This window comes from Xenopus laevis, chromosome 7S (genome assembly GCF_017654675.1).
Source record: "Xenopus laevis strain J_2021 chromosome 7S, Xenopus_laevis_v10.1, whole genome shotgun sequence".
Taxonomy (NCBI): Eukaryota; Metazoa; Chordata; class Amphibia; order Anura; family Pipidae; genus Xenopus; species Xenopus laevis.
The window spans coordinates 73399050-73413382 of NC_054384.1; the positions used below are offsets into that span (position 1 = coordinate 73399050).

Consider the following 14333-nt stretch of genomic DNA (forward strand, 5'->3'; position numbering starts at 1 on the left):
GGTAGCTTATAACAGAATTCCACATATATGAAACCTTATTTCATTCCTAATTTCAGAATTATTTAGAACCTCGAATAGGCATTCTCCCCAACTCTAACCCTAACTGGCCTTCAAACCTTGCTGGGGACCCCTGAGGGTGGCATGCAATCATGGAACCGCTGTATACTAAGTGGCATATACAAAATTTGCATGAGCAGTATATTATTCATATAATGCAATATTTTCACATGCATAAGGAAAATGCACCTGGATATCCGTGTTCTCTAATACTATAGGACCATTGAGGAAAACCGTGAAGGTTAATCTGGCTAAATACTTTTACTGATCTAATGGAGTTGGAAAAATAAAATCAAACCACTGAATGGTTGCTTCGACTTAACATTGGTAGAGTTTGCCTTGTCTAGTAACCTTCAATATCCCACAGAAATGCAGCACAAGAAAAACCAAAATTAGTAACATAAGAAAAAAGCTCAGAAGAATAAAAAAAAATTTAAGACGTATAGTCAAAAAGCAGATATGGGTCTTGGATCTATGATTGGGAAACCTGTTATCCAGAAAACTGTGACACATGGTAATGCAATTTATAGAGCCTGTTTATAAGAAGCAATTCTTTTTTTTTACTTTTTTTATTTTTTTCCACCTTCTCTGTTATTATAAAATAATATATATATCTGTGGGTGTTTTTTTTGTTTTGTTTTGTTTTTTAAACTGAACTCCAGCAGAAACATTTTCTCCGTTCTCTTGTTTCATTGTTATTGTGCGCAGCTCCAGATGATCTCGTGCTCCTGTTCTCTGTACATTAATGCACAGATACATCACAAATTGTACTGCAGGGCCAAAATATAATGCAGTAATTTTCAAACTTTTTTTACTGTCTACTTGAGTGGGACCTGCCACCCAGGCTGGTGCCCAGAATTTTAGTTGCTAGGCTTCGTTCCCTGTTTATTCATACAAATACACCAACAGAAGCAATTTAAAATATAAAAAATCTTCTGTGCAGTAGGTGTTTTCATGCATATTCAGGTATGGGACCTGTTATCCAGAATGCTCTGGACCTCGGGCTTTCCCGGATAAGGCGTCTTTAAACATTAGAAAACTTCAAAAGAGGCTGGCACAAGCCTGGACCCACAAAGTAGTAAAGCCAGCGTCAGATTGAAAAAGGGTTAAAAGAGCTTACATTTTATTTTCCATAATTAAGAGCCAGGCCTGACGCGTTTTGTGTCTACCAAGGACACTTACTCATAGGCTGAACATTGAACAATACATACACGGTATTTAAAATAAAAATGACCAATGGGAAGCAAGTAGGCGGTGCTACCCGATGTGTCACTCAAAGAAAACATACAAGACCTTCCAGACCAGAACACTACATGGCTTTTCTTAATTACAGAAAACAGAGTATTAATTATAATATGTAAAGTACAAAATAAGTTAATAGAAGGGAAAAAAACAACATTAAATAATAGGCTGGTTTTGCTTCCAACATGGATTAATTACATCTTAGGTGGGATCAAGTACAATGTTTTGTTTTAGTATTCCAGAGAAAAAGGGGGGGAAATTGGATTATTTGGATAAAATGGAGCCTATGGGAAACATCCTTTCCATATTTTGTAGGTTTGTGGATTAAGGGTTTCCAGGTAACTGATCCCATTTCATGTAAAGCCAGAGAGCTTTTCTTTCAGACATCAAAAATCAATTTGCACACCCAGACAGTTGAACAGTTTGTGTGAAAAATCAATCTCAACCTGGACTCAATGCTGAGCAGATTTAGTTCTGTGTCTGGCCTCTTCTCAGTGGTTGTACTATTGACCAAGGAAAGCTGGCCACCAGCCTCTAATAGCTGAGAGGGTTGATCAGTTACTGTTCTGCACTTGTACATGTTGGATGGACTGATTTAAATGGACTGCACCATTCTGCCTTTATTAATTCAGTATTTTTATCCTCTTTAGATTGAGGTTGGCATACAGAAGCAATACTAAACTGGGTGGATATTAACTACACGGACATATGCTTGCTTCTAGGCCACATGGCATTCACATGGCTCTGAGCAATCCAGACTATCCTAGACTGACTGAAATGTGTCCTAGACTCACACATTTCAGTCAGCAGCCCAGATCAGTCCACAACAACACAGCTGCCTTCAGTAGGCTTGCCCTAGTCACACACAGTCTCCATGCACTGTTATTCACTATTAGCAGAACAATTATCAGCATGTCTTCTGCCCTTCCACACTGCTTTGTAATGCTGATTAAAAAGCAGCAAAATACAATTAAAACCGAATACTTTTAAAGAATCCTTATTGGTTCAGTGGTTGCTCTGAATTCTGTGCAGGTATTTAAATTCTCCTTTAAATTCGGTCTTCATTTTGTATTCTTTTTTTATAGTTTTTTTTTTAATTATTGACTCTTCTGACTTTTTTCTGACAAATTTGACCTTCTTCAAATGGTAAATTCCAGCATGAGCCAGCAATTTCCAATGCACTATTGACAAAACGCACGGCTGAGTAGCTTGCAGTAGGGGATAAATTAGGTTGACAAGGTGTCATAATTATGGATGTACCAAATCCAATGTTTTGTTGTGGATCCAAGCCTTTTTAGCAGGATTTGCCCTAATGCAAGAGCCTGGCTGAAAGCATTTCCAGGTGCATGGAGCATTCTGTTTGGTATTTGGCCAAATCCAGAGAAGAGGATTAGCAGGGTTTGGTGTATCCCTAAACACAATTAACTTGTACTAAAAACTATAATTAAAATAATTAATTTGTGAGAAAGAATTATAAAACATCCTGTACAGTTTTGTGGGGGTTTTTTGTTGTTGCTGTTTTTTGTTTTGAAATCGCAATGGTTTCCCTTTAACAACGCACACAATACAATGTACTTCCTCATGCTAGGTGCATAGGTCCATCTATTATACTGACCCTTTATTGCTTTGGAGGACAAGATATGTTTTGTATGTGTAAAATACATGGATGTACATATGCAGATAATTTACTGCAACAGAGTAATCATGATTGCTAAAGTTGTAATGGATCATTTTCTACTTGCAGAAGATGCCAATATGTTGTACAGTGTGTGTACTGGAAAATAAAGTACCGTATATACCCGAGTATAAGCCGAGTTTTTCAGCATCCAAAATGTGCTGAAAAAGTCTATCTCTGCTTATACTCGGGTCAGTGGTACCCGACCCGAGTAGCTAAGATTGCAGTCACTTTTAATCATTCCTATACCAACAGTACACTTGGGGAGAGACTGCGATATCCCACAATGCCCTCTGTTAGTTATATGAAAGAATAACAGTGCGCCCTCTGTTGGTTATATGAAAGAACAACAGTGACTGCAATATCACACAGCGCCATCTGTTGGTTATATGAAGGATTAACAGTGACTGCAATATCACACAGCACCCTCTGTTGGTTATACGAAAGAATAACAGTGCGCCCTCTGTTGGTTATATGAAAGATAAACAGTGACTGCAATATCACACAGCGCCATCTGTTGGTTTTATCAAAGAATAACAGTGTGTCCTCTGTTAGTTATATGAAAGAATAACAGTGACTGCAATATCACACAGCGCCATCTGTTGGTTATATGAAAGAAAAACAGTGATGGCAATATCACACAGCACCCTCTGTTGGTTCTATTAAAGAATAACAGTGACTGCAATATCACACAGCGCCCTCTTTTGGTTATATGAAGAATTAACAGTGATGGCAATATCACACAGCACCCTCTGTTGGTTATATTAAAGAATAACAGTGACTGCATATCACACAGCGCCCTCTGTTGGTTATATGAAAGATTAACAGTGACTGCAATATCACACAGCACCATCTGTTGGTTATATGGAAGAATAACAGTGACTGCAATATCACACAGTGCCCTCTGTTGGTTATATGAAAGAATAACAGTGACTGCAATATCACACAGTGCCCTCTGTTGGTTATATGAAGGATTAACAGTGATGGCAATATCAAACAGCGCCCTCTGCACATGGTAGTGGGACAGTGGGACAATGCACACAGTAATCCGTTTGGCAATTCTCTGTCACCATCAACTTTGCAAAGAAGTCCGGTTGATCGCTGGGGGGGTCGCTTTGGCAGAATGTGCGCTGCTGGGAGACGGGGCTGTAGTTGTGTCTAGGCTTATACTAGATTCAATAAGTTTTCCCAGTTTTCGTAGGTAAAATTAGGTACCTCGGCTTATACTCGGGTCGGCTTATACTCGAGTATATACGGTAAATACAAACGATGAAAGTTTTGTTTTGTTAAAACATAGAATGACTGTGTTACAGAGAATACATTGTATATAGAGAATAAAATACACACAAGTTTATTTTATATGAACAAGACAGGTTTAAATAAATGCACACACTTTTCATTGCTGTGACTAGAATGGCAACACACCTCTTCAGTACTGCAGATATCAGAGATAAATGGTATTAATAAGTGATGTGTGGTATTGATAGGGATGTGTTAGAGTAGTATCTCCTTGCACTTAATTATTTGTATTATAAAAGGATCCTATATAGTGTGTGGTGTATCTCATTGCAGTTAATAGTCTGTTTAGTAAAACTGTACCATTGCAATGAATGGATAGTAACTTTAGAATCCCAGTGCAAACAACTGTGTATGTATGTAATGCCCACCATTAACCTAAATTATACTACATGCATGTATATTCTGACGATTAGTTGGAAAATGAACTAATTTAAATATATATATATATATATATATATATATATATATATATATATATATATATATATATATATATATATATATATATATATATATATATATATATATATATATATATATATATATATATATATAAAACCAGCCCCATTTCACCAAACCATTAATAGCTCTTTCTCCAAATTATAAAATAAATCATGGGGAGGAAAATCCACTTAATCCAGTGAATGTAAAAGTGGCAAGCAATAACAAATTAAATAATTACAGTAGAGAGCACTATGTAAATGATAAGCAGTAAAATATACTTTGCTTTCCGCAAAAAACAAAAGCAAGCTCTGTTTGTTCTGCCAACAAAATCTTTCAAAGCGCATCTCTTGGTAAGCATCTAGAAATGTATTTGCCTCCCTGCATACCATTTTTTCATGTTCTGCTTCTATAGCACCTGAGAAATATACGCATCATGGGGATGAACCTCAACAGCCCTTTCACCATTATCATGGCTTGTCGAGAGGACATTGAGTCTAACAAGCATAACATTTTTTTTTTCTTATAAATATTGTATGTATGTCCACTTATTACATATATTCTAATACAATATATGTATATTTTTTCCTAATAGATTTTGGGTTTGGCAACTTTTACAAGACTGGAGAACCTCTGGCCACGTGGTGCGGAAGTCCACCTTACGCAGCCCCAGAAGTCTTTGAGGGTCAGCAATACGAGGGACCACAGCTGGATATATGGGTATTTTTATTATAGTATTTTTTTTTTCACAGAAATTATTATTCTTTTTTGTCACATCTCTTTTCTCCTTAATAAAAGACATTTGAGGGGAAGTTAAATTGAACTTTTATATGTTAAACTTGTTCTTATCAACTTTTCAGTTGTTCCTCATTTTTTATTTCTTATAGTTTTTGAATTATTTGCCTGCTTTGTATTACTTTTCTTACATTTTCGGCCCTCGTCTATTCTTATTCCAGTTTCTCATTCAAATCGCTTCCTGATTGCTAGAATCATTTGGACCCTAGCAATGAGATCACTGCTAATATCCCAAACTGGAGAGAAGCTAAACAAAAAGTTATATGATTGTAAAAAGACAGAAGATAAAGGTGAAAACCAATTACCAAATTGTCTCAGAATATCAATCGCAACATCATACTATAAGTTATTTTAAAAGGGGTTGTTTACCATTTAATTAACTTTTAGCTTGATATTCTGAGACATTTGGCAATTGGTTTTTCATTACATTTTTTTTTTTACATTTTTTAGCTTTTTATTCAGCAGCTCTCTAGTTTGCAATTTCTGCAGTCTGGTTGCTAGGGTCCTAATTACCAACTATGCATTGATTTGGATAACTGGAAGACTGGAATATGAGTGGGAAGAGGGCAGGAATACCATCATCCCCATTTGAAAGCTGAAAAGAGTCAGAAGAAGAAGGCAAATCATTTAAAAACTAAAACTTTCCTCCAATGTTTTACACAGCATGATAAATAGGCCCCTTTGCTTAATACTTCATAACCCCATGTGTGGTTAAGTGGCAGTTAACCTTTTTAGTATGATGTATACAGTCACATTCGAAGACCACTTTGTTTCTTTGTTGACTTTTTTTTACAGTAGTTTGTTCTTAGTTTAGATGTTAACTGTAAAGCTAGGGCCAGACGATGTCTGATCTTGGCCTGGGTTACTCCACAGGCTGATAACCCTCTGCTCTTCTTCTCCTGCTCTGCCTCCACCCAGAAGCATTGTATCCACATTAGTGACGTGCGGGCCGGCCCGATACCCGCGGGTTTAATCGTGGGTCGGGCAGGTTCCGGCAGACTTCGCACACTCCTTTCCGGGTCGCGTGTTGAGCTCTTCTGACTGCTCTCCCTGCCTGCAACCTTCCAAATGCCGGCTTCCCACTTCCGGGTTGAGCTCTTATAGACTTGTGCCTCTTGCCCCCGCCCCTTTTGTGACGTCCTCGGCAGGGCGGGTCTATAAAAGGAACCCGGAAGTTGGGACCCACACATCACTAATCCACACGGGTACAGGCAGACGTGGCTGATTTTAGCACCAAAATGCAATGTTTTGAACTTTGCACCAAAATCCACGTGCAATTATCTGCCTGCAGAGAATCTGCAGGAATAGTAACACCCAAAAATGAGTGTATTTTAAAGTAATTAATATATAATTTACTATTGTGCTGCACTGATTAAACTGGTGTATTTGCTTCAGAACCTCTATTATGGTTTATATAAACAAGCTGCTCTGGAGTCATGGGGGCAGCTATTCAAAGCTGAAAAGGATAAAAGGCACAGGATACACAGCAGATAACAGATATGCTCTGTAGTATATAATGGGATTCTTCAGAATGTTTCTGTTATCTTCTGTGACTCCTGTGCCTGAATGGCTGCCCCCATGGCTACACAGTAGCTTGTTTATTTAAACTAGAGTTGTGTTTCTGAAGCAGAAGCAAAGAAAAACAGTTTTGCCAGTGCAGGGCACTGTTCCTTTAAGTCTTCTCTTTATCTTAGTATGGGGGGGGCGCTGTGCTCACCTAGTTTTATGGTGTCTATACGGTCATTTGAAAAGATACAGAAATAAACTGTTTTTTATAGTAATTCTACTAAACAATGAAACTGTAGAATGGTCTGTTTCTTCCTCCAACCCTTTGTCTAAATTTGAGAGAGAAAATAATTGTACCCTGAGTACTTTTAACATTTATGAATTGTCATGCCAAGCAAGGTAACGCTCATACAGTATGTATGGTGCAGCCAGTTGTTAATTGAGGCAAGAGAAGATGGACACAGAAAGTTAAATTTCTCTATACTGCTGGACAAGAGTGTCCAGTTTTATATTAGGTTAAATATTTTTATGTTCTAGTATTTTTAGCTAGCAGGCTTGAGATGTAAAATAATTCCTGCAGAAACTGCAGAAAGCCTAATATTGACAGTCCTTCACTGAAATAACCAGTTCTTTCTCCTTAAATGCACATTATACATTATGGAACATATTTTTTTTTGCAGAGCATGGGGGTTGTGCTGTATGTCTTGGTGTGTGGTGCGTTACCTTTTGATGGACTTACGCTGCCTATCCTGAGACAGAGAGTTCTAGAAGGGAGATTCCGGATTCCTTATTTTATGTCTGAAGGTAGAGTATGATTTCCTTAGATCCTAGGTATTCTCCAACTCTTTATCTATTGTAGAACCTTCCAGCAAAGTTCAGTTCCAGAGGTTGCTTCTTTTTTCTACATCATATACGAATTGATGGCTAGTCAAGCTATATTTTCTTTTTTTAGTGAGTGTTTGCAGTTTTTACATGCCAGTTATTATTATGAGTTATTGTGATTTTAAAAGAAAGTTTCTTTTCCATTTCTTATCCAAGAGAATGTGCGTTGTAAAGACACACTTGAGTTTTTCTTGTTCAACTGATTAAGAAATTGCTTGGTGCAATAGATCTAAGCACATGTTAGACACTATTGTTCTTAAAGGAACAGTAACAGCAAAAAATAGGCTGTTTTGAAGTATGGTAATGAAAACATCACTGTTGCCTTGCACTATTAAAACTGATCTCATTGCTTCAGAAACACTACTACAGTTCATATAAACATGCTGATTTCTGAGTAACCTCCTACTTTATTTGTTTTGTTTTTTGTTAAATGGGTTGTTAAATGGTTGTTAAATGGTATGTTTACATTTGAGTTAACCAAGTGTGATGCAGAGAGTTATATTCTGAGACAATGGTAATTGATGTTCATTTTTCAATTTTTGGATTTTGAGTTACTTAGCAATTTCAGCAGTCTGGTTGCTAGGGTCCAAATTATCCTAGCAACCATGCACTGATGGAAAGGAAAGTCCCTGAATATAAAAAATGAGTAATAACAAGTAGCATTAACAATATTATTTTAGACTTATAGAGCATTTGTTTTTCAGATGGGGTCAGTGACCCCTATTTGAAAGCTGGAAGGAGTCAGAAGAAGAAGGACAATAATTCAAAAAGTATAACAAATAAATAAATAATGAGGACCAAATGACCATTCTAGAACACACTAAAAGTTAACTTAAAAGTGATCCAACCCTTTAATACAATTAATCAATAGGAAGAAGTGTTACCTCTCTCTGATATTGTGTTGTCTCCTATGCCTCTTCAACCACAAAGACTGTTTTTATACATCCACCCTGCCAGCCTTTTTTGCTATGCTGCCCATGCTATACTGATACAGCATGTCTTTCCCTCTCCTTTTCTTTCTTGCACATTTTTCCATCGCTTTAATTTCTCCTTTCAGTTTTTCAAATGCATTTTGGTAGTCAAGATTGCGAATTCTAGACACAGTAATGCAGAATTAATAGCTGTCTATGCAGGACAGGTAATTATATTAATGTAAACAAACTAGGGATGCACCGAATCCACTTTTTTGGATTCGGCCGAACCCCCGAATCCTTCACGAAGGATTCAGCCGAATACCGAACCGAATCCGAACCCTAATTTGCATATGCAAATTAGGGGTGGGAAGGGGAAAACATTTTTTACTTCCTTGTTTTCTGACAAAAAGTCACACAATTTCCCTCCCTGCCCCTAATTTGCATATGCAAATTAGGATTCGGTTCGGCCGGGCAGAAGGATTTGGCCGAATCCGAATCCTGCTGAAAAAGGCCGAATCCTGGATTCGGTGCATCCCTAAAAAACAAACACAATACAGTTACAATCATGGACTTTGCTGCTGAAACTGGGTCTTGAACCCATAACTATTTGTGCTATTTAGTTTGATTTTTTTTTCCCATGGTAATTAATTGCAGCTGAAGTTTCCCTGAACCACAGACTATGGCTCTGGGCTTTTCTGAAGTGTTTAATTTCACTCCCATCTTCTTCAGCTACTCTTTTGCTCACTTACCAACTGCCTAAATGTTTAATGAGCATTTATTTATAAACAATCCCGATACTGAGAACTGAGATTAGTGCTGGGAATATCACTCTGCTACAAAGTGGCATTGTGTGAATGCAGAAAATCTCCAGCTACGTAGGCACTAATACACCAAGGCCATATTAGTCTCCCAGTGTTAATCTGCTCAGCCCCTAGGAAAAGTATAACTAGCTAAAGTTCTGAAAAGTTCATATTCTGCCTTACCACTTGCCTGTGACTTTATCTGCAACCTTGACTTTCAAACATCTGCTTTACAGAGACTTTTGTGCATATTAAACTCAGTTTCCATTTGGCCAAATTCCTGTTCTCTGTCTGCTTCTGCCTTTTAATAAAACATTGCAGTCGGGATTTAAGATAAGACAATCAAATACAATGTTCTAAAACGTTTAGGTAATAGCCCAGTTCTATTTAATTAAAAATGTTTGTGACGTTAAAAGGCAACAGTTGGTTTGGTGATGGTGATAGAAAACTTGGATTGTGAACATAGGGTTACATTATTATTCTGCAAAGCTGAGCATTCATTTATTCTTTCCTTCGAAGAACTATACAGACTCTTAAGGTTTTACCTCTTATTAGAGGCTTGAAAAGAGATTTGTGGACATACTGTAAGTAACCACATGAATTGTCACATTTGTTAACAGTGCCATTAGGTTGACAGCTAATTGCTCCTTAGTTCGTATTGAGCTAAACTGCAATTTTGTTGAATGCAAGTGTCCCCCTGATATATGTATTCTGTACACTGAAGAAAAATGGTTTGTGTACAGGATTGTTCAGGTGAACTTCATAACTTAAACTGCCACTTATTAGAATTCTTTAGCAGCGTAACGAGTAAACCATTCATTGTCATTCTTATGCATGTCTTGATGTCTAAAACTGATCATCTTTCTTTCCAACAATAGTAATAGACCATTTGTGAAAATATGTCAGCTTAACCTAAATCATAAGTGAATTGTTTTAAGTAAATTTATGTTTGTCTGAATTCGCACAGTGAGGTTAAGGACATATGTTTATGAATATGTAATATGGTCAGTGCATTCCATAGGGTTCAGTAAAATATATGTTTCTTATACTTGTTCATTAAGCCCAGCTTAGTTATTTCCAGCAAATATTTAAAGGAGCACTAAATCCTCCTCCTAAAGAGAGTCCCTATCTAATAGCCCCCATTCGCCCCTCCTCCCTGCTTCCTCCCCGCATAGTCCAATATTTAAAAAAGTTTAGCAGAACTTCGCACAGACCTCTCCATGCAGAGTAGCACAGCGGAGCTCATGTGCACCATCTTCTGTATCTTCAGATACGCTGGCGAAAGGACCGCCAACACAGTTGGAGCTGTTTGGTAAATGCACCGTAACACTCTGTAAATAGCTGAATGGAAGAAGAGGATCGGAAGCTGGTGCCCGTGAGCTCTGCTGCTTTGCTATACTGTACTGCTCTATGACTTTCTGCTACACTTTTCTAAATATTGGGCTATGTGTGATGGGGGCTCTCATTATACCTCAACAAGGCAATTTTTTGCAGAGCTTTGTAGCTATAGAAAAGGTAGTACTGGTGTCATTAAAGGACCGTGGAACTTTTCTGTTTTTTTGTTTTTATTTATGGTTGTTTTGGGCTCTAGTTAGAAATATATAGTTGCCAAGTATTAAAAAAGCTAAAATTAGCAAGAATAATTTATAGGGATATGCTTGAAGATGTTTATGCTCTTGTGTATCTTACTTATTTAACAAATTATTTATATATACAGTATATTTACCATCTTCTCCAAAAGGCGTATTAACTTGCTAGACCTATTAATATAGCAAGCAGTGTTCTCATTGAGGCTGAGAAAACATGTTTCCCAAGAAGACTGTGCATTAGTAATACTTGTTCGGCCCAGTATAATTAGAAGCTAGATGAGGTGTTCACACACTCAGCAGTTAGATGTGGGTGATTGTTGGGACAAGAGAATCGATTATCTTTGGTGTTGGGGAATACACTGTGAATTTATTTTGATAGTGGTAAAGCAAAATTGTTTTCATGATTTTAAACAAATAATATAGATATACAAATTTGGCCACAGTGGGGTCTGGAAGTACCAAAACTACACCCCCAGATCATTGAGACAGTGTCGGACTGGGACACCAGGGGCCCACCCAAAAACCTTAGACCAAGGGCCCACCATAAAACCTTAGACCAGGAGCCCACTCTCAGTACTAATATTCTTCATCTCCTCAATCAACCTCTATTCGCCTAGTTTGTTTTCTTTATACTATAAGCAATTATTCCATCTATTTAGCCTCTTTGTTCTCATAGAAATAGAGAATAGCCATGAAATAGGCTAAATGTTTAGCAGAATGAGGTCCCACTAACACCTGGGCCCACCGGGAGTTTTCCTGGTATGCCGGTGGGTGAGTCCGACACTGTTATGAGATGTGCAGGTCATCTTGAATTGAACAATGAAACATTCAGAATTGAAATAACATCAGTAACTCAAAGCTGAATTGTTATGGTACAATTTACTCCTGTTTCCTAGTCTCATTTTCTTTCATTAAAATTGTGGATAAATGTGTACCAACAAATTCTCACCATGATAATAAGCACTGGCATCATTAGAATATAATAAATAGAACCACATCAAAGTAATTTTGGGCACCAAAAATTCCAGGAAGACAGAATATGAAATTGGCCATTAAGTCACAAAACCCTTTCTGCCCTGGAGCTCCTCCTATCTCATGGTGGAGCTTCAGCCATCCTTTGGGGGTGGAGAATAGATCCAGTTGCCCTGTGCTTGAGAAGGAAAGAAGGGCTCCATTATGTGTGCTGAATTGTCACCTTATTAACTCTCCTATAAGCATTAGAACGGACACTGGAGAGTTTTCCCCTGGCCCCTCAACCTCTTATGACTGGCCTGGCTTCAGTTAATTATAGTGGACAGTAGAGCACTTCGGAAGTGGGGCACACATGGTGCACATGTTCATCATAGATGAAGGAAAAAGTGATCTGCCTTTTTGCAACATGTGGGGCAGATTTTATCCAGATGTCAGAGGCCTTGTGGAGGCCTGAATCTACGATACCAGTGGGCTACTGTACTTCTATGCTGGTACAGGAGCCCTGTGCATAAATATATTTTTAAGCATGATCTCTGTTAGGGGCATTAGTTACATTATAAGGCTTGAGAGGATAAGCAATTTTGTCTATTTATATGGTTATATAAAATCCGTTAAAAAGCATTTGGTGGTGTTAAGGTTCAAAATCTTCTAATTCTTTTGTGACTCTGTTAGGTAAATCAGCTTGGGGCATAGTTAAGGCTTGTTCCTATTATCAGATAAGCTCTTAAACACAAGGGCACATAACACTGGAAAAACTGAGAATGTCTCCAGTATAAGTTACAGCTCCAGTTGGATAAACCGTGATCTAGAAATCTCCTTAAGCAGCATCATCTGAAGTATAATCATTTGTTCTGATACTTTTATATCGTGACCAGAAGTTGCAGCCCTGGCGTCTGAGGCATGACTGACCTGCCCATATTTTCTCATTTTTTGCTGTCTGATATTAAAAACAAGCCTTTTCGCCAAGAGCAGGAGTCAGGGGATTAATGGTGGAAGCAAAGTTATGATCTTTCTACAGAGTCTTTGTAGTGGTAACCAAGGCCCCAAGCTAAAACCTGTGACGTAAAGAAAACAGTTAAGTAAGAGGTCCCTAGATATTTCACGATCTTCCTTAACCATGCTTCCCAATTAAGTGAATTCCTCATAATGTTGATAAGATTTATATTCTTGAGCCACTTAGTTCATGATTTCAAGCGTTTTTGTAGTCCCATTTGTCTATCTATTTATAAACCCTCTCTATCCTTAGCTGGTTGGTTAGGAAGGTTTAACACAAAGTTTCTAAGCAGAAAATTAAAAAAGTTAAATAATTTGAATGTTACAGTTTATAGCTTATTCCTCGGAAAAGTATATCTAGATGCAATGTACGTTCTTGTTGACAAATACAATTTAAAAAAAAAAATGTGAAAGCCACAAAGATGAGAGAAAAATCTGGTTTTATATGAAGCTATTAATACATGTGTGTGGAAAAGAGAAACTTCACAAAGGAAATAGTGGAGGGGCAATAGAGAACATTTTTGTCTTCAGCACAGGAGATGTAAATATGTCTGCTTAATGATAATTAACCAAGTGTTGCTGGACTTCAACTCCCTGCATACTTCAACCTATTCTCATTGCTGGGAGCTGTAACCCAGCAACAACAGGGGATGGATTCTTAAAGCAACAGTATTCAAAAAGAGTGCTTTTTCCCAGATCTCCAAAGTTAGCAGCCCAGTTGATGCATCCTTCAGTCAGTGAGAAGCCTACCTATTCTCTGTTCTAATGCCTTCTGTTCTTCCAACGTTATTTTTATGTTGCTTAACACCTAAGAAGCACTATGTCTATTTCTTTTTTGATGTGTAATATCAGCATGCAAAATGAATCTTCCTATGTTAGATAACAACAGAAGGACTGGTGCAGAATTCTCACTGAAGAATACTCTTACAGTGGTTCCAGTAGTATACATGATACCCAAGCTGCTGCTTAAGTTTGCTTAAAAATGCATCGGCCCTGGGTACTTCTGTACACGCACCATGTCACTACCTTATTCTGCTTCTTCTCTCCTCTTGCCCTGGGCCAGTGCATACACAGCAGAGTAAAAATATGGCTTTTTGCTTATAGTTAGTTTGCTTAATAGTTATAGGTGAACCAGTGTTATCAGATGTTCACAGTGGTGCATTACTTC

The 14333-nt window shown here is 37.6% G+C and overlaps 1 protein-coding gene across 1 annotated transcript in view; it reads left to right on the forward strand.

Annotated features, from left to right (window-relative positions):
* Nucleotides 1–14333, forward strand: part of sik2.S (salt inducible kinase 2 S homeolog) — a 102369-nt gene that overhangs the window by 61748 nt on the left and 26288 nt on the right. The window contains exons 5-6 of the mRNA XM_018227743.2: nt 5310–5434; nt 7696–7819. Coding sequence (XP_018083232.1) covers nt 5310–5434; nt 7696–7819 — 249 coding nt within the window. The remainder of the gene's footprint in view (nt 1–5309; nt 5435–7695; nt 7820–14333) is intronic.